Source organism: Myxocyprinus asiaticus, chromosome 15, assembly GCF_019703515.2.
Source record: "Myxocyprinus asiaticus isolate MX2 ecotype Aquarium Trade chromosome 15, UBuf_Myxa_2, whole genome shotgun sequence".
In the NCBI taxonomy this organism is placed as follows: domain Eukaryota; kingdom Metazoa; phylum Chordata; class Actinopteri; order Cypriniformes; family Catostomidae; genus Myxocyprinus; species Myxocyprinus asiaticus.
Genome location: NC_059358.1, coordinates 8,613,760 through 8,641,301, shown reverse-complemented (window position 1 = coordinate 8,641,301; position 27,542 = coordinate 8,613,760). Strand labels below are relative to the sequence as shown.

The 27,542-nt window shown below is 38.1% G+C and overlaps 2 protein-coding genes across 5 annotated transcripts in view; one reads left to right on the top strand and one right to left on the bottom strand.

Moving 5' to 3' along the window:
• Window positions 1–27,542, top strand: part of LOC127452735 (disintegrin and metalloproteinase domain-containing protein 22-like) — a 75,648-nt gene that overhangs the window by 24,011 nt on the left and 24,095 nt on the right. For 2 of the 4 annotated variants that reach the window (XM_051718393.1, XM_051718395.1), the window contains exons 4-14: window positions 5,742–5,808; window positions 8,449–8,531; window positions 12,064–12,127; window positions 20,803–20,872; window positions 20,988–21,058; window positions 22,192–22,266; window positions 22,462–22,533; window positions 24,078–24,244; window positions 24,335–24,419; window positions 24,537–24,627; window positions 24,764–24,815. In XM_051718393.1, the coding sequence (XP_051574353.1) occupies window positions 5,742–5,808; window positions 8,449–8,531; window positions 12,064–12,127; window positions 20,803–20,872; window positions 20,988–21,058; window positions 22,192–22,266; window positions 22,462–22,533; window positions 24,078–24,244; window positions 24,335–24,419; window positions 24,537–24,627; window positions 24,764–24,815 (897 nt within the window). Of the gene's footprint in view, window positions 1–5,741; window positions 5,809–8,445; window positions 8,532–12,063; window positions 12,128–20,802; window positions 20,873–20,987; window positions 21,059–22,191; window positions 22,267–22,461; window positions 22,534–24,077; window positions 24,245–24,334; window positions 24,420–24,536; window positions 24,628–24,763; window positions 24,816–27,542 lie in introns of all 4 variants that reach the window. The other 2 variants (XM_051718392.1, XM_051718394.1) reach the window with 1 other exon arrangement.
• On the bottom strand, window positions 15,908–19,966 carry LOC127452737 (claudin-12-like). The gene is made up of 3 exons (XM_051718398.1): window positions 19,823–19,966; window positions 18,775–19,088; window positions 15,908–18,121 (listed from the first exon to the last, which is right to left on the bottom strand). Exons 2-3 carry the CDS (start codon window positions 19,049–19,051, stop codon window positions 17,355–17,357), a joined length of 1,044 nt encoding a protein of 347 aa, XP_051574358.1. The 5' UTR covers window positions 19,052–19,088; window positions 19,823–19,966; the 3' UTR covers window positions 15,908–17,354.

Sequence of the window (27,542 nt, the reverse complement as noted above, 5' to 3'; positions counted from 1 at the left end):
TATATCCACCCCCAAGGCTTTGTAAAAAATCAGCTTCACACATTCTCGGATCTTGCCATTTTCAGAATTCTCTTTGAGACCAATCAGCCGCAGGTTAAGGCACCTCTCTCTGTTTGCCATGTCAGAAATGAATTCTCGCAAATCCGCACACTCTTTAGCACTTTTTCCGCCATTTGTTTCAGGTGCTCATTCTCATCCTCAAGCACACCTATTTGGGTCTCAGCCTCATCAAGCCTATGTGCAATGGCAGCAGAATCATCTGAACTGCGTAGTCTTGACGCTAGTCAAATCGGTCTGCAAAGTTGGCAGATTTGCACTAAATCGAGCCATTTCCTCCATTGCCTTTTGTAAAGCAGCCTGTAACTCTGGTGGTGTGGTTGTGGGTACAGTTTGAGGCTCCTTTTCATTTAGCTTGGATGATCCGCCGCTCACCATTACAGCATAACTGACGCCTTGCTTAGCAGCCTGTGGCTTCGACGTACCCAGGGATGTCATAACCAAGCAGATGCAGATTAATATGAGATCATCTACATCCAAATCACACTAATCTAAGGTACCATTGTTGCTATAGGGGCAGTGGTGGCTCAGCAGTTAAGGCTCTGGGTTACTAATCAGAAGGTTGGGGGTTCAAGCCCCAGCACTGCCAAGATGCCACTGTTGGGCCCTTGAGCAAGGCCCTTGACCCTATCTGCTCCAGGGGCACTGTATCATGGCTGACCCTGCACTCTGACCCCAGCTTAGCTGGGATATGTGAAAAAAAGAATTTCACTGTATATGTGCAAATGTATAATGTGTGATGAATAAAATGAATTATAAATTATTTAAATTAAAATTAATTAATTATTAGAGTGTTAACCAACTATAACATTAATAAATTGCCAAGGTTTTGCAGGAGCAAAGTTCTTAGACCTCCATCTTGTTCAGCAGTCCAACGTGACTCCAAGCAATATTATTTTGATATAGGGAGACCGGGGCTAAATGTCACAAGGGCTATACATTATTTAAGTAATTATAAGGTTTTGAGTTAAAAGTCTAATAACACAAATGTGTGTTTTCTCTTGGTATTGTATGCTGGTTTCAAACACCTAGTTCAAAACCCTCTTAAATTACAATATTGATTTGTAAATTCTATCAGGGATGATCACATGAATGTTCACATGAAACATATGCCACTGGTTTAATGGCAGGTTCCATTGTGACAACTAGCCCCTTGTGGACACAAGGTCAACAAGTGTTCAGTGAACTCTTCAGTGAAATGTTTTTTTTTTTTTCCTGGGCAATAACAGTGAAAATGATAAATTACTTATTTTTGTAACCAAGATTTCATTGTATGTGGCTGTACAGATAGGGTAGGGCAGGGTAGGGTCGTGTGTGCTTGTAGGGGGCAACTGTATTATATTTTAAATGTCCCCTGTACACATATAAAACATCATTTTCTGTTTTAATATTTGTGGACATGCAATTTTTTTTTTAAAGACAACCAAAGATTCACCAAATTTGAGTAAAACCATTTTTAAATATATAAACAAACAGGCTCATGACAAATGTTTCAATTAGTCAATACACCCTAACAGTCTGCTTTTACCCACAAGCTTTAAGCCATGTTGCCATGCTGTTCTTTAGAATGACAAATGCAGTAAAATTATTGGGTTAAATGAATGATCAAGATTTTAGGCTATAATTTAATTAGTAGGCTATAATAAGCATGTACAGGTCTTGTAAATGGTCACCATTTCCTTTAAGATTCTTTTAAGAATTTTTAAGCGCATTTTTAAATTCACTAGTTCTGTTTAAATGTTCCAGAGTAACAAGTGAATTTTTAAATGCATGTATCTATTTCAATTACTATGAGTTTAAAAAAGTTGCATGCATTGTAATTATAAGGGACCAATAAGATGGCTTTAATGTGTTTGTTTTTTATTATTATTATGTCTGTCAGTGTCTATGCGCATTTCTTATTGAGAATGCGGTTGCTGATATTAAGCTAAATTCTCTGTTATTGAGCACATGTGTGCCTTTCCCTTGTGATTTGTGTGCCGTGTGTTAAGTATTTGATTGATAAATGGTGTTCATAAAGAGGACGTTGTGTTTGTTATCTTCCCTGTAAACTATTTAGTGCAGGATCAACTCTGCAGCTTTGTTCACTCTTCTGGTTAGTTGTGCATTTGCCTTTTATTCTTGCGCCTGTACCCAACTGTACCAATATTAATCAGTATGTATTATTAGGTTGAAGTGCATTGATGTGGTGACTTGTGAGCTTAGTATATAAGATCCTTTCTCACTGAAGGTAAGGCATTTATTTGGGCTTTAGTGGGGTGGTTTATAAGGGTTCCAATTTTATGTTTTTAAGTGTATTTATTCGTAATAAATTTGCCATTGCAGGTGCGGTGTGTCCCTTTATAATGCTAGCTGCTGTTTCTTCATACCTGTTTCTGCACATCTGTTCCTACGTGCTGTTTCATCAGAGTCGCTTCATTGTTTGTTTTGCCAAACTTGTTGCACTACATTTGTCTTGTTTTTGCATTGTACAGTGCAAAACATTGAATCAAAAACAGTGGAAAAAAATACCTCATTATAAATAACATAAGTGTGTACTGTATGTTGTTCCAGAAATGAAAACCCAACAGATACACATACAAAAAATATTTTATAATGAATGCTTGCCAAATAAGATCGATCTCTAACGAGTTGGGCTCAGGTGCATTCAATAAGGCAGAAAATCAGATACAGATCAGGTTTCGTGATCATAACATGGAAAATGGCACTATAAAAATAACTGAAACTGGAGCTGGCAGGTACAAAGATGCAAAACTAATGCTGAACTTCTACCTTATCGCCAGAAGTTTTTGACTTGTTATTCGTTTGACATTCGGTTTCTCCTACCCGCGCTCTCTGGAGCTGAAAATTGTACAATGATATCATTAGCACAATTAGGTTAAAGAATATATGACTATATCATACAGGCATAAAACATTGAACTCAAATGGTCAACGCTTGTTGTAGCTGGAGAATTATGCCTAAAAATGCTCCGATGGGCCTTCAACTATTGCTTGTAAGGGACTGTCTGAAAATTCCGCCCACAGCACTAAAATGTCAGAGGTGTCCAAGTATTAATTCATTAATTAATTCAATTAAAGTGTAAGTTATGCATACAATTTACAATCTTTAGAATGTGTAATTTCTTTTAAATAAGTGTTTAAGACAGAACATTCATTGAAAACTTGGACACCAGTGACGTTTTAGCACAGTGTGTGGAATTTCCAGACGATCTCTTATGAACCATAATGATAGTGATTATTTAATATTGAACTTAAATTAAACTTTACCCTGCTAAATATTATTATACAGTCATAATGCATTGATGTTTTGTTTAAATATAATTTGTTTGGTTCTTTTTATTATGATTTGGGGTCACTGAACTCTCAGTGGGATGTAAAATGAGAATACCACTCTTACCATTCTACCACTCCAATTTAGGGGGGCTACTGGGGGGGCCAGGCCTATTGACAGGAGGGCACATCTATTACGCCCTGTGTAGAGGGTAAGGGCACAATAATAAATTCAGGTGGAGAGATATAAACATTGAATTATGTTATTTATTTGCATTAAAAGAAAAATAATGACTTTAGGTTGCCCAGAGGCCATATTAACAAACAAGACTGCCTAAAAAACATGCCTGTTTATAACTTCAACCTGTATATAATTCATGTTTGTATTTAACTCATATCTAACACCTACCTGTATGTAATTCAGGCTTGTGTACTACTCAGACCTGAATATTACAATTGGCTTCGGAGTATCTAAAGACCAAATAACAAACAAATGGCAACAAGACGGTGTATACAAGAAAACAGAATTTAATTGGGGAAAAACACTTATAGGAGGAAGCAATTTTCAAGTATCATCTTCCGCATTACTGACACAAATGACATAAAAGGTCAAAGTGAAATTAGTAACTTGTTTTTATGCACTAAAGTGTTAATGTGTGAACTCTGATGTCATTGTGCGATTGTGTCAGTGAGAGCTGTTTCAGAACCACAGACAGCACATATTCCTCTTCTCTCCTCTCTTCTCCTGTGTGTGTATGTGCGTGCATGAGCTCTCTCAGTGAAATCGCTTGCCCCAGTTTGCGTAAACTCCTTGAACATGGCTTTGCTGATAGTGCAGCACACACACTGAAGTGTCCATTAAGACAACTTTGTGTGAATTCTGATGTATGACATCAACTGTGGATCTCTCAGCAGGTTAAAGTGACTCTGAGAGGGAGACCTGCATTGGAACATACCGCCCTCATACAGTACATTAACATTTTATTTTATCCTTCCTCTGAAAGATATGCGGCAGAACAGAGACATGAGGTAATTCAGCTCGAAACACTCCAATCAAACTTTGTTTTGTAGTGATTTGTGTTTTTGTCTCTTTAACCTATTTTTGCTTTTTCAAACTTGAAAAAAAAAAAAGTGAGGATTCAAGTTTAAGTTGCCCTTTTAATTACATTGATAGAATTGTCATCAATCAAAATCTGACCCATTCAAAATCTAACCGAAAATTATGATATCAGAATTTGCATGATTTCTTTGCATGATTGGCTTTTTGCCTTTATTTTAGAGGGAAGTGGATAGAGGTCTGCAACATGACCCAGGCCCTATTGTACCTGAGAAACCATCGGGTTTCGAGTCAGTTTTTTTAAGTATGACTTTGGGTTCGGGTCGGGTTTGTAATTAATGAAAAAATAAACAGGCCTACCTAACTAGTTTTGTGATTTCACAGACACGCGCGAACGCATGAGTAAGGGGCCGTTCGCACCAAACGGTTTTTTTTTTGTGTGCATCTGCTCTTTTTTTCCACTGTTTTCCTATGTAAGCACATGCTGGACGGACATCTTTGAGTGTTGAACGCATGTCAAGACACCTGTTTCATTCATTTGCACTGCGCCTAGCTTGTTTTTAGTGCAGGTGTCACAAAGATTCAACGATCTGAACAAGTTCAGGCTGCACGGAGGACATTAAGTAACTGTTACATTGTTTCAAATTATTCCAAAATGTTCTGCCAATGTTTTTTTTTCCCCTTCTGCTCTGGTGTGCTGAGGGGCCGCTGTGACTTGTATGTTTACTGTTACAATACTGTTCTCTGTGTTGCCTACGATGCTTACATAAAATACTGGCTATTGCAACAGTACTGGCTAGGAGAAGAAATTATAAAGAAAGTGAACGATTTTGGGTTCGGGTCAGGGTTGGGCTTAAAATCTGATGGTACCATTCAGGTCGGGTAGGGACGGGCCACACGGTCTTGTGTACGGGTTTCATTTTATGGCCTGTGCAGACCTCTAGAAGTGGAGAGTAGACAGGAACAAATAGGCAAGAGCAGGCGAGTGGGATTGAACCTGAATCGATGTGAGTCCACAGCTCTGACCTTTTATCTATTTGCATACTGAATTGTTTGTGACTGGTCTTTCCCTTCTTGTATATATTTAGTCATATAGTCACCGTACCTCAAGGGCTGTGTTATGTTGTGAAAACAAGATGCATGCTGAGTGTCTTGACAATGGCAAAGCAGCTCTGATGCAGCATTTCTTTTTCACAGAACCAAAGCCTAAACCTAAGCTTACGTAAAGCTTAACACTATTCTTTTTTCTGCCTTGTAAGCACAGATATTGCCTTCAGGAAATGCAGTCTATTTTGTCTGTACATGTTTCTCTTTACCAACTGTGTATTTCTGTTTTTTTTCTTCTTTTTTTGCAGTGATCTTCTATCATCAAATTACATTGAGAGGCACATATCAGAGGAGGGAAAGTCAGTCATCACCAAAGTGAGTATAAACATTGGGCTGCTTTTATTTCAACATCAAAAAGGTCTCTGCTTATGGTCAAAGTTTTTTTCTACCCTTAGCTCTGATTATTCTGAATAAAACCTGGTTACTTTCTCATGGTAACCACGTGAGGTTACTAGGAAAGGCATGATGTACCAAGTCAAAATATATATATTTTTTTTTCTGAATAATTAATCTATAAAAGTGCTTTGACAAAAATACTAGCTTGACATTTCTGCTTTTAAAATCAACATGATGATTTCAAAAATGTTACTTCATTATCTGATGTGTTTTATAGTGAAAAAGGATATTTAACGAGAACAAATTTACAGTCGGACTTGATTTTATCCATCTGAATTTGATTGGATTATTAAAAGCGGGTGTTACACACCAGAAAAAGAGCCAGGTGGTTGGAGGGGAGAAGTTTAAAAAATAAGAGTGATGTATGATGTCAGCCAAAACGGAAAGTCATTTCAGAGGCGTAGCATGTTATTTCATTTTGGTAGGAGTACGAAAATATATATATATATTTTTTATTTGAAATAATGCGCACTGATAAATCAGGCACAATAAGACCAAGACTTGTATTAATAAAGTAAATAGGGTAAATTTCAGTTTCATGTTGACTGTAAACCCTCCAGTCAGCTTACCTGCTAGGCCCTCATTGTAAAAATATTACTGTGAACATGTTTCTAGTAACCACAGGAAACATAGAACTTGGATTGTATTTATCAAGTGAGTTAAATAAGTGAGTTTGTCTCTGTGACAGTGTGAAAGGAGAACAGGAGTCCTCAATAACTGTTTTACTCTAGATCAGTGAATATAGTGTGATCTGTGTCTCTGTGCCAAATTTCTCAGCTTCATTCTGTCAGAGCACAGAGAAATGTGTATGTTCAGATGGGACACATCACGCCCCAGAGCAGAAGGTGTTTGCTCGTTTTAGCCCAGTGGCAGATTGTTCCTGTCACACACACACACATACAGGGGCAGGGATACTGTGTCCTGTTTGTTTGCTGTATGTTGGACACCATCATTATCTCAGGGTGTGTTTGTGTGTGTTCTATATACATTCTATATAAGGGATATGTTCTTCTGTTTACCAGAGTTTGATTTTCACAAAGAATTTAGTGAAAGTATTCAGATCAACAGAAACCTCACACAAAACAACCTAGATGTAGAGCCAGAGGAAATATAGTGTGTGTGATTGAGTGTGTACATTTGTGTGTGTAGGGTACAAGGGCTCTTTTGAGGCTGTGTTGTTTATAAGGATGAATGAAAAATAGAGCAGAGGGTTCTGTGAAGAAGGAGGAAATGATAGGAGAGGATGCAAAGAAAGAGAGAGAGAGAGAGATAGGCACTGAAAGGATTCTAGAGCAGAAGTACAGATATATTTAGCTCCATCTCAACACAACACAACATTTTGGAAGTTTAACTACAGTTATAGAAAATACAAAGGAATTATTGGAATAATAGAAAAAATAAACAAAATTCAGGTTTCGGACACAGCCTGTGTTGCATGCTGAGTCATTGAGAGACACTGTCTCTTCAACAACTGCACTCTTCTGTAATGTGCGTGGTAGAGACTGCCCTCTGCTCTTGATTAGCTGAGGACTCTTGAGAAGGGACAGCGCTGCATCTGAGATGCTCCAAAACAACAAGCTGGAGGAAAGAGAACAGCAGAGGAATGGATAAAACTCAGCGAATGAAGCTTTTTGTCCAGTCAAGAGAAAGAGAGAGTGAGAGACAGAGACAGAGTATGAAAGGGTATGAAATGAAATTGATCTGCTGGTAAATGCTGAAGCTTTAGTCCTCTGAGAGAAAGCAGGAAGCGAAAACCTGCAGCCCAAATGGCAGCCAAGCACTTACAGTGAAAACCATTTAGTAAATAACACACACACACACACACACACACACACATACACACACTCAGGAATGCTCTTACAAGTCTTCGGATCACTTGAGTACAAGCAAGAGGCTTCAGTGGACAGTCTAAATGTTGCCCCACATACATGCAGAATTTAAACATGTTATCAGTGGGTGGTATGACCAACAGCTTAAATCTCTTTATAAGTAATTAGTAATGGTATATATCAACAATGTAGTTATTTTTGCTTGAAATTAAATTGAAAAAAATAAAAAAAATAAATGGTGTATGGATTGAATAGCCATGTGATAATGCCAGTTTTTGGATAATCCAGTGAAGAATATACTTTAAGATATAGTTCACCCAGAAATGTAAATTCTCTCATCATTTGCTCACCCTCATGTCCTTCCAAACCCATATGATGTTCTGTCTTCCATGGAACAAAAAAGGAGATGTTAGACATTTCATTGCATCTTTTTTCCATACAATGAAAGTTATTGGTGACTAAGGCTTTACATCTCCTTTGTTTTACACAGAAGAAAGAAAGAAAGAAAGTCATAGGGGCTTGGAACAACATACGGATGAGTAAATGATGACAACATTTTTATTTTTGAGTGAACTATCCCATTAACAAATTAAAAGTAATGCATTTGATTATATTATTTACTGTTTATTCCTATTTAGATGCAGTGTGGACGTAACCATTGTAATGCAAACAAATACGTACATTATCTGTATATATGCAGCTTTTGATTATTGCATGTTTCTCCCAGCAGGGTGGAGAACATTGTTATTACCATGGGAAAGTACGTGATATTCTGAAGTCATATGTGGCGCTCTCAACTTGCCATGGATTACAGTAAGTCCCTTTGTCTTATGTGCAGTATGTTAACATTAGCAGCGTTAAAGCTCCACACACACTCTGTTTTTCTAACAAACACTCATAGATAAACACGTTAGCATGCCACAGTGTCAGGCCCAAGCAGCGATTATCCCATTCAACAATTAGAGCTGTATAATTACAGCATGCTATTATCCTCCTCTCATATCACAACTGAAGCCCTATGTGCTCTCTTTGTGCATGTTTGTGTTTGTCAGTCTTTCTTTCTTTTTTCTTTTTTTTTTTTGTAGCAGTAAATCAGTTGTTCTGATTTAAACTTTAGACAGGGCTATTTACACTGAGTGTTAAAGAATGGAAGATTAAATTTACACTAAGTGTAATAGAAGGTAGATGCTAGTTTGCTTTCAATGTGGGCAAATTACTTGTCGCTGTGTTGCGTCATGTCTGATCTCTTGCTATGCTGAAATTTCAATATTTATTTGTGTTGTAAGAGTTATGTTTTTGTTAAGCACACACACTCATAGGCTACCTGCTGTGCATAGCTAAACTAAACCTAGTTGTGTTACTGAGCTGCCCATCTGCCTGAGAATTGAATTAGTCTCTATAGAGCTACACACCCATACACACACACACACCGCCTCTCTGTGTGGCCCTCTGGGATAGCTCAGTTCCTACCGTCTATATTTTTAGTGTGAGAAGGAGTCAGGTCAGATCCATCTCTCTCTCTGTCTCTCTCTCTGTCTCTCTCTCTCTCTCTCTCTCTCTCTGACTCTCTGTCTCTCTCTCTCTCTGTATGTGAACACAAATAGTCAGGTCAGATGTAGCACAGAAATCAAGCACATGCTCTTCACATTTATGCTCATCACATTTAAACATGTGAATAAATATCCTCTCTTGAATAATTATTTTCACTCTTTAGTAAGAGAAAGTTTATCTCTTTATCACACACCAAATTTGATCTCTTGATCTTGAATCATGTAATATCCACATTGACGATGTGTTTTAAAAGAGGAATTACCCATAATTATAAAGCAAATTAACATACTGTATAATGATTGATGAGAGAACATTATATTAACGCTTATATGTGACGAGAAGTGTAGAACAGTGTGTGTGTATATGTGTGTGAGAGAGAAAGGGAGCAGTGCTGTGCTGCTGAGAGTGCAGTTTTATGGTGGTTTTTGTTAATGTTATATTAAGGGTTAGACAAACGTGGAAAACAGTCACGGGCTGCTGATGACAGTCCACAACAGACTTTTTTAAAACCCCTCATCGACTGAAAGCTATTTTCCCTCATGCAGAACACTGACCTAAAGCCATTAGATATGTGGTTATGTTGCCAATATAGCAAAGGCTCTCATACTTTATTGCTTAAATGAAACATAAGAGAATATTCAATGGATAACTAGAGAAGGAAAGTTGGCCAAGACAAACTTTGATGTTTGCTTGACAAAGCCTTGCTTGAAAGTTTTAAAAGTTTTAAAAGCATTGATGTTTGAAGGTTGTATAAGCCTTAAAAATGCCTACAAAGCTATATAGTGTTAGCAGTTGGATGAGAGAAAGAGAGAGAGAGCGAGACAGATTTCCTGATTTGATTATGAGTCACAAGCTCTCGATTTGATTCTCAATATCAATTCGATTTGATTCAATTCTGTTTAATTTGGGTATATTTCAGTTATAATGTCCATTTTACTGGTGATGACAGGATGTATGTGTGTGTTTATCGTCCTTCTATCATCTGGACATATTGCTTTCAGAAGTCACCTTGAGTGTCTCCATGCCGTCTGCAGCCTCTCTGAGAGTCACTGAGTCATTGATCTAGCAGATAGCAGATATGCTCAATGAGAGCAGAGAATGGTATCCGCTCCTAATGTCTCAGAGCTAAAGGAGACGTCTTTAACCCTGAGACATATACAATAAATATACAACACAGACACTATCAGGGCTCAACAATAAGGCTGTGAGAGGGTTTCAGGCCAGTTAACAGAACTATCACTTGCCCTGTTGCCCTATTGAACTTAAATGTTTGGTTTCTATGATATATATTGAAAATATCTGTTTCGTTACTGTGGTTTTACCAAGTTAAGAACGTTTTCAGGGTTTTTCCTGGGTCAAAAATGGTCTTTGGTGATGGCTTTTTTTTTTTTTTAAACATAATTACAAATAATATGTAAGATATGTTGTTGTATTTCATGTTTGTAATGAATATTATTTATTTTTGATCATGTAAGCATCTAGAAACTTTTGGATCAACAGACTTTTTGTACTTCAAGGTGCTGTGGGAAATCAAACTAACTTAACACCTTATTTCTACAGGACTAGTTCATGTGTTCATGAGTAAACCACTTTACTGATTTGGGACTGTGCTTCTATAGTAAATATGTTTGTTTCCTGCTGCATAACAGATATTGTTTTTCTTTTATTAGACTCTTAATGATTTAGGAATCAGTGTGATTCTTGGAATATCTGAAGCCAAACCAGGCCAGTTTGTTTCCTAATATAAAACATCATTAGAATAGGAAATATATTACAATATTACACATGACTTTCTTCATAATTAATAAAGGTCCAGACTTTTATTCTACATTTTTGCCTAATTGCCCTTGTGCTTACCATAGTTGGCTCCTCAGTATTTAGTTTGGTAGTCTTTCTTAAAAAAAATAAACTGTTTATTTGTAATGAAAAAATAATAGCCTAAACACATTAAAAAAGTTAACTTTTTTGCTACCACAGATGTAATGTAATGAAAATAATCTATTATAGTTTACTGTGATAAATGTTAGTAAAGGTGTTGATTTGTAGATGTAAAAAGTCTTATTGATGTTATTGATGCTGGTGCAGGTGTTTTTTCTTTCCCTCATCAGCGCTATTCAGAATGTCAGTTCTGTTTTGCCGTTTGAAATGGTTGAATTGCTCCATAGCGCTTTAAAATAGAAAATTCTCGTGTAGAATTCAAATGGGTCGCATTAGGTTTGTTTTGCACCATGATATCGAGGGAACCCCAGTTTAATCATGCTTGTGATCTGCTCTTTGCTATCCTGTTACCAGAGCTCACATATCAAGGGAAGCCCAGTTGACACGTACCAGTACCTGCATGCTTAAGTGTACAGTAGTAGGAAAGAGAAGGGCGCATCACTTGCATGAGAGATTCTCGGTAGATCGAGCAACACGCACACGATCCCAGTCTTCAGTAACCCTGCGCACATCTGCGTACCACATGAGAAGCATATTTAGCAGCTATAAAGCATCAAAAGCAACATGAATATAATAAAAATTGCTTCGGCAGCCTGAAATTTTGCATCGGCGGCCCCTGAATTTTTTTTAGTGCAGACACTCCACTTGGCACCATGGCACAGAACAGCCCTTTTATGGGGTAAAAACAGCCTCTCATAGATTTAGTGCTTTTTGCCTCTGCTCTGCTACGGTGTCCTTATCAACCTGTTGGGATTTATTTAGCAAAAAATGACTTTAAAAAATACATTATCCATAACAAAATACTATATTCTGTCATAGGTAGAAAAACTCACCATCTCTCTCTCTTTCTCTCTAGTGGAATGTTCTTTGATGGGAATCACACATACATGATTGAACCGGGAGGAGAGAATACTAAGAGTGTAAGTATAATATATATTTTTTAAACTAAAAACAACAAATGTTCTGTTTAGGGCTCCATGAAATCCTCACTACAAACAACACCACATTAGCATTTGTCATTTTTTAAATGATTGGTATCAGTCTTAATCATCTGATTTTTGAGGCAGATCATATCAGGGTTATTTTTTTCCAATTCACACAGTAAACTATTTCTATGCCAGGTTACAAAAGAAACAGTTACCCTTCATTTCTACTCTATTCTACTCAAAGTTTTTAAAGCATGGGATTGTTAGAGGCAGAGAAACAACCCAGAGGAGTTTAACAGTTTTTCCTGGGTAGGCAGGTCATATGTTGACTGATAAGCCCATCACACAGTCGAAAGAGATACCTGACTCTGCAGAAGCACTGCTGTTATCTACTAATAGCGGAACCCCATGTGAACACTCCCAGAGAGCAAGGAAATTATATCAATTTAAGACAAGCTAAAGCTGTGACACTCACTGAGGTTTGAGAGAGGGAAATGTCCTTTCTCGGCAGCCAAACGATGATATGATTCATTAAGTGATTCACAGAGGAATGAGCTAATGAAGTAATGAAGTTACTTGTGTCATTTAGAGCATTCTAAGAGACAGACAGGGTTAAAGTTCTCATCTTAATGAGAGAATGAAACCTGTTAAGTACCACAGAAGACAGTTCTGTGGTCCATTCAGACAGTTTGCTTTATCTGTCATGTCTGGCAATGGGCATGTACAGTATTTAGCATCTTAAATGAGTGTTTGTATGGGTATGATTGGTGAACGGTGGAGTCACTAGGATAAAGGCTCCAGGCTTATGGTTAGCGTGTCTTTTTACAGGAAGGGATACTCTATCTGATGACATCTAGCACTTATCACTGCCCATGTCGCTCTCTTCTCTGACAACACTGACATCACTCATGTGCTGGGTTTGTAAAACAACCTGAGTCTGTGTCACAAAGACACAAATTGGTCTCTTTATACCAAAAGAAATTATTAGTACTTTTGGCAAACCTGCTTAAAATTATGCACACTCACTTGAGACAAAGACTGCAGTCATATCAGTGGTCATGAAAAAGCTGTTTTTCTATAAATAAGCATGGTGGCCACCCCTCATGGTGGCAGCCATGTTAAGATCACATGAAAACTTTCATGTTCTGTGTCAGTATCAAGTCCAAGACTAGACTTTATACTTTCCCTGTACTTTCTACTGGCCAAGTATCAAATATTGCTTAGTGCAGCTTTAAAGGAAATGTTTGTCTGGTGCATCAGGTGAGTGTGAGCAGTATGATTCTACACAGTTGTTTCTTCCTCTGCCTGTTGTTGTGAAATGTGTTGCCAGGTTGTCACATCACACCCTAGAAATGATCTTTATCCTCTTTATGTCACTGGTTTTGTCATTATTATTTTATATTAACCTCGTGACCTTGTGCATGTTGGTGACCTCAACGACAGGGTAGTCTTGTGATCTGATTCATTCAGACACGGTCGCAAACCAGAGAGGCAGTATTGTCCTGTTCACCATATGGCACTTTCATCTCTTTTCTGCCCTGAATTGCAGCAGGGGACATGAAAATGAGTCCCTCATCTTTGGCCTCTGTTGCTTCTCTCACTGTTGGACACTGAACTCCATTCTGGTATGGAAAGCCCACTTTTCCTGATCTAATCCACCCCGATAGATAAAATTAAGGCCTGCCCTCATTTTTTTTCATTGAAAATTGTCTATTATGCTGAATAATATGGACAAAATGAAATAGCTTTTGTAAAAACTATCATAGGGTTAGGATTACACACACATAAATTGCTTTGACTTTAAAGGAATATTCCATGTTCAATACAATTTAAGCTCAGTTGACAACATTTTTGGCATAATATTGATTACCACATAAAATAATTGGTTAATTAATTAATTTGTCCTATTTTAAATATAGTTGAAATAAAACAGACTGATGACTTCAACAGAAACATATACCACTGATTAACAACCTCAGAGCTCACAGTAGGTCTGCCTTTAAAAGTTTATAAGTAATCGTTAAAAATCAATTAATCTATGGAGAAAATGAATGGGATTTTTTTCTTCTGGAACCAGACTGTTGTGCTCAATTGCTAGTGTTAGGGATCTGAACAAACCTCTAACCCTAACTATTAAAGCTCAGCACATAACTCTTAGTGTCGCTACTGCAAAAGCATTTGTGTGGTTTATGGGAATTCAGTTGTGTTTGAATACAAAATAGAAAGCCATACCTTTTGTTTACCATTTCTACTACAATGATCAATCTGCTGGGGGAACGGTGTGTGTTTTTGGAAGTAGGGTTCAATCTTATGTTAGGAGGGCTATGTGTGAGAAGAGAGACATCTCTCCATTTTCTCTCTGTCTCTCATTTTCTGTCTATCCTAAGCTCAGTGGACAGTCGTGCTGATGGTGTGGGGGGTGGGTGATCATCTCTGGAATGGGACGACAGGCACCCCACCCCCTCAACATCCGTAACACATTTTCCAAACAAAAAAAGTGTGCCATCCCCCAACCTGCTTAATATTCATGATCTAGTCCCCAAGAGATCACACTCACGCACATCCACACACCCTCTTCTGCAGAAAACCCCATCTTATTTTAAGCCAATACATCTGAGACCATCTGCGTTACACTTCTAATCCCTCACAAAGTGCCACCTCTCATACGTGAGTATATGAGAGAGACAGAGGGAGGGGGTTGAGATGAAGTGCAATAGCCTCCATAGAAAGGAGGTCTACGTCTCCTCTATTCCCCTCTGACACTGAGTGCAAGTGTGCAGAGGTGTGTGGAAGTAGGTTGTGTGTGTGTTTATGTTCTCTCTGACAGTTTCAGTACTCTCATTTATACAAAGTGCAACTTCAGTCAAATGAGTTCTTCATGCTGGAGCAGTTATTTTCCAGTGAAGTTGTTGCAGATGTTTCTCATTCAGATTGTCTTGTCTTCAGACTGACTGGCACTTTTCCAACCAAGTGAGTGACTGTCTTGCTGTATACAGCCTACAATAGCAGCCCCCTTTTAAAGCAGCATCCTAACTGATATGGACTCTCATAAGTGACCGATTCGGAACACACTACATAGGCAGCAACAGCATAAGTGCGTCTTACAAATAGCACTCCTCATGCAAAGCACACAGGAGACTTAATTGACAATTGATTTTAATAGTTTTGCGTTAACATATTGCTATGCTAACAACACAATACTCTAATTGGTATACAAATTCATGGCACATAAATATATTTTTTATTATTTTAAATTAGATTTAATTTTTATTAATAGGGTCTTGAACAATTTAAAAAAAAAAAATCGATATTCAGTATTCCTCTCACCTTGCCTGCCATACATGTGTCTAATCCAAAAGAAGATGTCTTATATTCTGAAACAGACTTCGCATTGGGAGCATATGATGCCCTAAAATGCTGCCTAAGTAGGTTGCTCACTAGAGTTTGGAACAGAGCTACTGTGTTGATTAAAAACTGATCCGCAGTAATAAATAAACATTATACTGTTATGCATCGACAACCATGAAAATGCTTAAGTATTAATAAGTTCACAACAGTAATTTTATCTGTCAGCAGAGCTTGATTGCCTTCATTTCTCCAATACACTGCACTGTGAAAGGTCTGCTCACACCAAGAACACAGCAAAAAAGCTCTCTGGTTATTCAAATGCATTAATGCTTGATTCAACCCATATGATAATACTGATATCAGCTGCTTTAAACAATTGAGGCACCAAATGACAGCGCTATGCAACTCTAGGAAAAAAACAGCAAGTCACAGCAGAACATTTTATTCAATAAACTGCACTTTTATTTAAAAAACATTTTTAAAGGCATTAGTAGTCTATATACTGATATGTGGAAAAAAACAAAAAAACCTGAATTAGAATTAAGTACATTTTACAAAAGAACACTAGAAACAGGCAAAATGAATTTCATCAATGTGCAATATTTCTTAGGCAATATAAAAGGACCTATAGTTTAAGACATTAGTGTTTTTCTCTGATATGAGTGTAACACAACCCATAAATATAAACACACATTAGTATATTAAAATGCTCTCATTTACATTACAATGACTTCTCTGGTATGGCACCTTTAAAAGGCAGCAACCGAAACATTTCTACAAATAAGGAGAGAGTGGAATGCAATGCCATATCTTTTATTTATGGTTTGTTGCTCACGTAAGGCTCATTTCAAAGTCTAAATCTTAAAAATGTCTAAATATCATAAAATGTGTAGATCTAGTTCTTTTGATAACTCAAAAACAGTGATTAAACTGCTAAATAAAGGCATCAAACAGAGATTCGCATGAGAAATGAGCCAAAGTTATTTTCTAATCATTTAAACTCTTCTGTATATATAAAAAGACCTGACAAATGCATCTAAGTGTTCTACTATCATTTAAAGTTTAAAAAAAAAAAAAAACTTTTGTATTTAAGAAAAATTGTAAAATTAAGTAAAATAAGGGTACTAGTAAACTTTTCTCTTATACAGTTCACTTTGTACTTCAACAAAAAACCGATAACAAAACAGAAATTAAAATACAAATTTCTTTCCACAAAAAAACATTAACAAATACAAAAAAGGTCAAAGTAAGAATGTCACCTTCACATATGCAATTCTGTAACAACAGCAGGGGAAAACATATCAAGATATTAGAACAATAAAGAAACATACAAATTCCTTAAAAGGTCATGGCAAAAGACAAAAGTCAAAAAGACAAAACTTCAAGGCATTGACAGTAATACAAGATACAGAGACATGTGTAAGCAGTCATACAGCTGTATCTCTTTCTAATATTTGTTATTGTTACTAATCAAATTAAAATTAGTAAACATTCACTAACAGGTCAGAACAGTACTTTACATCAGCATACACTGCGACAATTAATGTACAAACAGATTTATGATTGATTTACACAGAAATTCCTTCTGCTCATGTTTCATGAATGAGGCACACAACTTTCTAATACCACTTGTGTTATTGCTTTTTTTTTTCCAGCATTTTTCACTTGTACATTTTTAGTGCTATGACAGAGAGGCATATGCTACATGAACTGAATAGTTTCTTTCAATTTCACCATTTCGTTCACAAATTCACCAAAGTATTCCTACACCTTCCTATTAGTATTCCTAATTTGTAGAAATACACTCAATGCCAGTTTGACCACCTTGACCAAAACCTCTGGACACCCCTTTCTCAACTCTACTTTCTCATTGTCACTCTGTAAGGACAGGGATGTCAATCTCAATGCCTGACATATGGGAGCGTGTAGAGTAGCGGTGCCCAGCATACCTCTGTGAGGGTGCGTATCCCTGAGAAGGGGCGTAGCTTTGAGAGGGGGCATATCCCTGTGAAGGGGCGTAGCTTTGAGAGGGGGCATAACTATATGCCTGTGAGGCTCCAACTTCTGATCCGTAACCATCCGGCACAGACATCTGTGGCATATAGACATGGGGTGGCAGAGGCTGTGTGGATACAGGCTGAGGGTAACCCATTGCTGGGACAAAAGAGGGGGCATCCAGGAGAGCAGGAGGAAAACTATGAGGCACGTAGGTCACGGGAGAGGGCAGGCCATTGGTCATGAGGGGCTGCGCTGAGAGGCTGTTGGTCATTTCGGGTACCTCAGGGAGAGGCAACCAAAAGGGTGAAGGCAGTTTCTTACACATACAATACCACATGAACATCAGCAGAGCAGCTAAGATCAGCCCACCAGCACTGCCAATGGCCACATAGACCCCAAACTCCACCGCAAACAGATTATCATAGCGTTTGTTGAGTTCTCGTGTGTGGAACAGGAACCAGACAGAGGGCGGCATGGCGATTGCCCCGCTTAGAAAAAAAAGCATTCCAGCCACTAGATGGCACCCTGAACTGTTGACCAAGCACCGGCTGTTCTTGATGTCCTCTGGGGTCTTTGAGCAGCAAGCGGTTTTACACATGCCAGTGAGACAGAGAAGAAGAGCCAAGCTAGAAAACAACAGACCTGTGAAGAGGAATGAGTTCATGTCAACACTAAAAATAATTCTGCAAAAATCAAAGTTAAAGGGGATAATTCACCTAAAAATGAACATTCTGTCATCATTTACTCACTCTCATGTTGTTCCAAACTAGAGGTCTGCACCGACATTAAGTTGAAGCCCATACACGACCTGTACCTGAGACCATGTGACCAGATCCAACAGGTACCACCAAACCCGAAATCACTATCTTTATAATTTCTTCTCCAAACAAGTAAATTTGTAGCAATAGGCTGCATTTAATTTAAGCATCGTAGGTAACAGTACAGTAACAGTACACATACAGTTTTAACGAGGCATGGCAACCCCACCACACCTGTTACATAGTAATAAAAATAATTTATTTTCATTAAGTTATATATTCATTATTTTTCCAATTTATACTTGAAAATCTGACCCGAACCCAGCCTGAAACCTGCTGCTGTGTGAACCTGGCCCTCATGTTCCACAAAAGTCATATGGGTTTTGAGCAACATAAAAGTGAGCAAATAGCAGAATTACAATTTTTGTGTGAACTGACCCTTTAAGGACAAACTGTGCACACTACAATTACACTTTAAAGGTGACGAGCGACTGATAAGGTAATTGTACACGCTGTGAGGCTGTAACGAACACCTACCAGTAGGTAAACAGAACTGCAACAGTCTGAGGTCCAGCTGGTCTACTTTAGTGTACCAGTCTGCATCAAAGTAATAACAACCTGATGAACCATCTCGCCGCACACACTTGGTCCACAGGCCATCGTACACGGTGACATTTTTGGCATTGCGGTTAAAGGTTAGAAGTCGTGTGGTTCTCCACTGAGGGATGAGCGTAGCGACTGTCAAACCGCCCACCGACAGCAGTGCAATGATAAAGGAAAACGCATTGGTGGCGTGAATGTCACGGCAAGACATGGCTGGGGTGACGTCTACGTCAGGGTATAATTTAATCCTGGAGGAGAGAAAGAACAAAAAGTTTGCTTACAAAAAAGTTTAATACCAGTGAGTAGATAAGCATGGAAATATCTGTCATAATCATAGCCTTACTGGAAATACTACAGTAATGTTCACTCCCTTACAGACACACTGTAACTATGAAGGGAAGTGATGACTGCATCGTTCACATCCATAGTTAGGCTATGCCTTTTTATCGCGTGTGCGTGTCATGTTAAGTTTGAGTGTTTGTATGTGTAGAATGAGTGTAAGCGTTGCATGTGTAGAAAGTGTATATGACGATTACATATATGGCTCTGTGTAGAGTATGCGTCTGAGAAAGAATGTAAAGAGAGTAAATGTCTAGTATTGATTATACAGTATGAGTCAACTGGATGTCTCTGTGTAGACTAGAGTGTGTGTATGAAGAGTGTATGTCTCTGTTTAGAGTGTGTGTGTATACGTGCTGTCAGTAGCACAATAGATATCAGACAATCGCATCTGTCAAGGCTTTCTTACCGATACTGAAGCTGAAAAACATTTGGTTTATTTAACCTCAGTAGCCGGTAGACGATTATAAGGTGTTTTCAGTTGTGGTTTAATTAAATTTAAGTTGTGATATATTTAGTAGATTTATTGAAGCTTTTTTCCTAGCGCTAACAAGCTAGTCTCAGCTAACGGCTAACAACACAACCAGTTGCGCTTGAACTGTATCTGAGTGACGTTACCAGGACCGGTACGTCACACACATACCTGATTAACAGCGAGCTGTAGAAGACTCTTGTGGCGATATTACTGTCATTGTGTCATGTTGTCTGTAATGTTCTGGCCGGTTCCGTGACTTCCGTCGTGTTTTTTTGTGAGGAGGACTCTCGGGTGCGTGCACAAACTCGCTGAGGCGGGTGTGGTGTGACGTCAACGGCGCGCTCACATGTTTACCGCTCACAGCATAGAAATAGAATGTTTATTTTTATTTATTTATTTATTTTTATCCTTATTGTTTTTAAGTATGTAATTATTTTATTTTAATAATTTAAATTATACATATTTTGATTAATTTTTAATTATTATTTTTGTAAATGTATAATGTTACTAATGCTTTGGTAATGTAATGTAATGTAATGGTTCTTGAATCTGAATCTGAATAAACGGGATAAAGATGGTCAGTGTAGGAATTATACAGTGACTTTTAAAAGACATTTGTATAGGTAATTTTTTAGGGCCTACCTTTTCCATGTATTATATGTAGTATTAAAACTGTTTATTTAAAAATGTAGTTTTGACACTAAATTCTGACTGAAAGTTTTTAGTAAACACCTTCCATTTTATAGCAACAATAAGCCACTTGAGGTTGTGTGTTTCACTTATTTCACCATGGTTAAGTGGGGTTTAGGTACTCAGACACTGCTTCTTCTGCCTAAGAAGACTGCCTACTTTGGATTTTTGCCCCTTGGTAAAATCACTAGCTTATTACGTTATTTTATGTATTTTTCAATAACTTTTTTGCTTTGAATTTGAACCTACTTTCTCATAGGGCTGTCACAATAACTCGATTAATCATTCAAATAATTTTCAGATTACTCGATTACAAAAATAATCTATAGTGACAGCCCTACTCTGTCTCTTATACAAATTGAGCCATATGTCTCCCATTAAACCCACTATGTGTTGTGTAGGTGGAGTAGTTGACAAGGATATGAATCATATAATTTTCTCTCATTCTCTTCCTGCAGGGGGAGGGTCATGTGCACATGATTTATCAGTCTCCTGGTTTTGAACCCCCAGAGGACTTTATTTCTGCAGGTATGGACCATGGACAATTCTTCATAAAACAAAGACTTAGAAAATTTGTTAGTTTTCTGTGCAGTACAGTATGTGTTTAAATGTCCATACTGACATTTATAGTTTTTTTGTGAAGTTCCTCTGGCAGAGTCACCATTCCAGAACGCTCCACTGTCCAGTGCAGCTCACAGGAGGAAAAAGAGACAGGTATGTACACTGTCTTAAAACATTCAACACTCATCCTTATAGGAAGCCTGGATAGCTCAGCAAGTAAAGATGCTGACTACCACACCTGGAGTCACAAGTTCGAATCCAGGGCATGCTGAGTGACATCAGTCAGGCTTCCTAAGCAACCAATTGGCCCGGTTGCTATGGTGGGTAGTCACGTTGGGTTAACCTCCTTGTGGTCGCTATAATGTGGTTCTCGCTCTCGGTGATGAGTTGTGCGTGGATGACGTGGAGAATAACGTGAGCCTCCACACGTGCTATGTCTCCGCGGTAACGCGCTCAACAAGCCACATGATAAGATGCGCGGATTGACGGTCTCAGACGCGGAGGCAACTGAGATTCATCCTCTGCCATCCGGATTGAAGCGAGTTACTAAACCACCACAAGGACCTAGAATGCATTGGGAATTGGGCATGCCAAATTGGGGAAAAAAGAAACAAAAAACACATCCTTATGAAGAGGTTGTGAGTATCCGATAACACTTCAACTATCTGCAGTGCTGTGAGTGCTGCTGCTCTCTCTTGCTCTCTGTGTCTCTCTTTTCTTCAGCTCTCTTACTCTCATTAAATATTTAAAGCAGGCTGTGGACTTCTTTATGGCACTATAATGTATGGATCAGCTTTTCTTTGCATAAGCACGTTTTACAGGCTGCAACGTGATGACATGAAACATGGTTGTCACCAAGGTTGAATTGAGAACTCTTTATTCAGCATGGATTTTGTTTTTTTAAATATTGGAACCAAATGATTTGAATGAATCAATGGTTCTGGAACATCTACATTTTCCCACCAATGTGAACTGAATGCTTTAATAAAATATGCATACAATTTACAGTATATGCATCAGAGCCACCTTAAACATTGCCATTATCCGTTGTCCATTCTGTCTTCTTCAAAGTACTGAAATAATCCTTAATTGAATTATTAAGGAACTAGAATCCTTAAGTGGATTTAGAATCAGAACCTCCTGAATCATTAAATTCCTTATGGTTCCCATCCCTTTAGTTGTCATTGTATCAGAGCTCTTCTACAGTATAAGTCAGTGCTCTACACATCCAGTACATACGTTCTTAAACTGCAGTAAAATGATGTAGTTTAAAATTTCTCGCACAGATATCTCGAAATCCAAGGAGTGTTGCAGATGAGACCAAGTATATTGAGCTGATGGTTATAAATGATCATTTGATGGTAAGTTAAGTGACAAACCATTATTGACCTAATTATAAACGAATCCAGAAGATTAGTCAAGTTCAAGTTTAGAGTTCGCTTTATTTTTTATTGTTCAACATTATTGTTGTTTATTCTTCATCATGGCTATAATGCATTCATTTACGAAATATGTTTTTCTCAGTTTTATCTGCACATTATTTTTATTTTACTCAGTACAAGAAGCATCGCCTTTCCATTGGACAAACAAATAACTATGCCAAGTCTGTTGTAAATATGGCTGATCTGGTAAGTTTAAAGAATGCTCATATTATATACAGTACATCTTATAGACTTTTTTATTCTTTTCAGGTACACTACCGGTCAAAAGTTTAGGGTCACTTACTCATTCTTTATTATAAGTATTTTTCACATTTAAGGATAATAGTAAAGTCATCAAAACTATGGAATAACATAAATGGAACTATGGGAATTATGTTGTGACTAAAAAAATTCAAAATAAATCAAAACTATGTTATATTTTAGCATCTTCAAAGTAGTCACCCTTTACCTAGAATTTGCAGACATGTACTCTTGATATTTTCTCAACCAACTTCTTGAGGTATCACCCTGGGATGCTTTTTAAACAGTATTGAAGGAGTTCCCATCTATGTTGGGCACTTATTGGCTGCTTTTCTTTATAATTTGGTCCAAGTCATCAATTTCAAAAACTTTTTTTTTTTAAATAAAATTTTAGATTTATAATGAAATAAATTAATATGGTGGCACAATTATATTTATGTCTACAAAACTAATTTCAAACATTTAAGCATACGCCTTCAGATCAAAAGATTTTTAAGATCATGAGAAACATTTCAGTCAAGTGACCCCAAACTTTTGACCGGTAGTGTATATATTTTAAAATAAATTGACACTGAAGATCCATTAAACAGAGCTAGTGTTGTGGAACTACAAAAATCTGTTAAGTTTTGTACTCATCCATTTCACAAGACAAATAAACCTTATGCAGGTCAGTGACAGCCTGATCTTCTTTGTCTATCTGTCTGTCAGTCTGTCTGCCCTTGACAGTCACTGACCATCTCTTGCTCTCTCTCTCTCGCCCTCTGTGAGAGACAATTGACATTTGGCTGATATGGCTTGTTGTGCAGGATCATTCCGAAATCTTTGGAAAAAGAGTGACAATAATGTTTCGGCTTTGGTAGTGGACAGTTTGTTGTATGTAACCAAATTGTGCTGACCGGACCAAATAATTGCTTTTATTATAAATACCAAAACTAATATTAGGGCCCTGGGTAGCTCAGCGAGTAAAGACGCTGACCACCACCCCTGGAGTCGTGAGTTCAAATCCAGGGCATGCTGAGTGACTCCAGCCAGGTCTCCTAAGCAACCAAATTGGCCTGGTTGCTGGGGAGGGTAGAGTCATATGGGGTAACCTCCTCGTGGTCACTAAAATGTGGTTTGCTCTCGGTGGGACACATGGTGAGTTGGGCGTGGATGCCACGGAGAGTAGCGTGAAGCCTCCACGCGCGCTATGTCTCCGTTGTAACATGCTCAACAAGCCACGTGATAAGATGCACAGATTGACAATCAATGATGCGGAGGCAACTGAGATTCATTCTCCACCACCCAGATTGAGGTGAGTCACTACGCCACCACGAGGACTTAGAGCACATTGGGAATTGGGCATTCCAAATTGGGGAGAAAAAGGGGAAGAAAAAAAATTATATTAGTGATTTCGTAGACATGTAATATTATATTAAGTTACTTTTAGGTGTCTAAATTCAGCTCGGAAGTTTTATTCATCTATTTTGTTTATTTGTTTACATCTGCAGTACTTCAAAGAGCAACTCAACACTAGAATTGTCTTGGTTGCTATGGAAACATGGGCAGCAGACAACAGGTTTAACATCAATGATGACCCCATGGTAACATTACGAGAGTTTATGAAGTACCGAAGAGACTTTATTAAAGAAAAGAGCGACTCCGTTCACCTCTTCTCGTAAGTTACCAAGAAAACACACACAAAGTAGACATTTGTTGTATGATCAAGTGAAAGAGCATTTCTAACTAGTTTTCTCTGTGGTTTCAGGGGCAACCGCTTCCATAGCAACTGGGGAGGAGCCTCTTATATGGGTGGAGTCTGCTCACTCACAAAAGGAGGTGGAGTCAATGAGGTATGCTAATGGATGAAGCTCTTAGCTAATGAAAATTATTGTATTTTGAACACTCCTTTAAGGCTGTTATCAGGGGATTTTTGTGACACCTCTGATTTGACCTCTGCTCTCTGTTAGTATGGAAAGACTGAGGAAATGGCCATAACTCTCGCTCAGTCACTGGGACAAAACATCGGCATCTTTTCTGATAAGAAGCGTATTTTAAATGGTGAGTGTTCGCTTTCTGTTTCCTTAACTTTATATTTTGCATGATTTTTAAGGACTGGTTTTTCAACAGCTGTAAACATAGGAATGCTCTCTCATATACACACAGTTTGTCATTGTAATCTGACTTTTCTTTGCAGGGGAGTGCAAGTGTGAAGATAAATGGTCTGGCTGCATAATGGATGACGTTGGGTAAGTTACTAATAATGCAGAATTCGTTAATATCCCAGCACACACACAGATACACACACATGTTTGAGACCCTATTAAAATGCATATTAATCTTACTAAAAGAGCCTGTCATGTTTTGTGCTGAGTCTATGTCCCCATTTGTTGTGTTGTTGCTCGATTAATAAGCTAATTTAAATGTGTTAAATGTATCAGTGTTTGAAATTTGTGCCACTTATTGATCCATAACACTTTTTCAGACTTTCTTTAACTTAATAGAGAACTTAGAGCCTGTGACACTTTACGACAGACACGCTTATTCTCATGAATGTCCACTAGGTGGCAGTAAATAATTTGGCATCCAAATTTATTCTGCATCTGTGTCCTGTTTTCATTTTCTGTGTGAAAATTGGCATTACAATCTATGAAGGTTTTGCATATCCCCAAAATGCTCATGAGAAAGTGTTATTGATCATTTTAGTGAGGCATTCTATGTTTGGCTGTCCACTCTTGACATTTCATATATTAACATTGACATTTCACTTTCAAGCTACCTAAATTTTCAGAATCCTATCAACAGCATTGCAAACAGTAAATGATAATTAGTATTTATGCAGAAAGCAGTCAGAATTGTTAACAGTGGTCCCTTCCAGAGGCACTTTGAGAAATGCGGTGATGTGTGGTGATCAGATGCTTGTGATGCGATAGGTGTGTGTTTATTTTACAGTGTGCGTCTGTATGTCTATATTTGTCTTTACCCATGTGTTTTAATACCTTTTGCATTTCCCTTCGATCCCAAATGGGACAGCAGGTGAGCAGACGCTTGGCCGTATCATGCTACTCACTCGTGTCCTGTTGACCAATCAGCTGTTGAGTCACTTCTGCCCCGCCCCCTAACTTCATCTAATAGCATTATGGCCAAGTGCCTCAATGTTCCACTTTATTTAGCTGAGAGAGCAAAATGGTGGAACTTGCGGTGTTTTCAACCCTTTGCATTTTCCTCTGCTCTCTCTTTAGTTTTTTTACTGGTTTCAAATTAGGCCAGAAGCTCATGGTAGGAAAAGTATCGTTAAGGGGATTTTTGGGCTCCTCTCAAAGTTTAAATGGGGAAAATTTCATTTACGACCCCTTTTAGCAGCTTTAAACTGTATGCAATCATTCAGGCTCAAATAATAGAACGATCATAATTTCACGCTAATGCCATATTTCATAAAGCCTATGGAACACACAGTCTACATCCAAAAGCTCAATCAATTAATCAGAATTATGGTGACAAAAGTGACTGACATTTGTTATCTGGTGTATAATGGCTTAGTGATAGGACGTTAGCGGAAATTTACACCTGCGCTCTCTGTTTGTGTTCACCTTCCACCCTGCTATGTGCTTAGCTTCTGAAGGAATGCTTCTTCTCTTGTCAAGACATCCTCCCATTTATTAGTAATTAATTGTTTATTATCAGTGCAAATGTTTCACAACTCCTCCCTTGGATCCGTAAACATAAATATAATGTGAGAGAAGAAGTGTTGTTCTGATCGCTACACAAAGCTTTCTCACTGTCAGGAGAATGTGGGACTCTCGAGTCAAAAAGTCCAACCTTCTGAGTATGAGAAAGTCCTGTGGTTCTAACGTGCACACATCTCCAGATATCAGGTTGGGTTCCTTTAGATATCCATCATTTCCTGAAAGCTACAGCACACTCTCACGGTTCATGTTATTAACACCAGAATCAATGGCCGTTCAGACAGATGCACTCACGTTGACCTGTCACTCCATTGATGGATGCTTTGACTCCTTTATAAGGAGTTTTATTTTTCGTGAAGCCTGCATGTTCGATCTGATCCACTAACTCTAGTGTTGTTGTGGTAGGATGTTCTGTTGTCTCTGTTTCCCCCCCAAGTGTGTTTTCCTTCTGTTAACATGCCTTTGCAAATGCCTGCAACACTATAAAATGAATTACTTATGCTCAAGCAGGTAAAACAATGTGCCCTGATATGCCAGGAACACACTCAGCATCTGGTAAAAGAAAAGTAACCACTCACACACCTTCCAATTCGCACATGGCATAATGTGAGATATGCACATATTGATTCTCAAGTCTGTGGTTAAGAGTTCCTGAAACTGCATTGTTGCAGATGTAACAGATTGGAATAGTGCTTAGAGATGAACTTTGCAGGATATTGAGAGCAGTGACCTGGCAAAAACAGAAAGAGACAAAGAGAGAGAGACATTCTCCTCCGGTGCTCTGGGATTTGACCATGCTGCCATGTGATAACAATCATTTGCATAAAGGGTAGTTAGAGGAATGATTAAGCATTGAAAGTGTTGTCAGAATCAGCGGATTTAGCTAGGACTGAGAGTACTTTGGATATTTTAGCCTGGAGGAGCTAAAACACACTTGCTCATTTGAAAGATTTGTAATCAGATTGCAGATGATATTGATGTTATTTATGACTTAGCATATCTAAAATCAAGTGCTGTGTGCCAAATATATCAAGCAAATGAGGTCTTTTTGTAGAATTCATCACGTTGGATGGGGTTGCAAATCACGTTCGCTGGAGACACAAATGTCTCCTCTTTCCCAGCCATCAGTTGCCATGCACCTGGTGTTTGTGCTTGTGCAGTGTGTTTTGTTGTTCTTTGTGTTTGAGTACCTCCCTCTGCCGGTTTGAATGAAACACAGGTGGTTACCAAGGCAACAGCAAAAGTTTCTCCATCTAGCCAGTCTGATATTTACATTCAGTGTGACCAGGT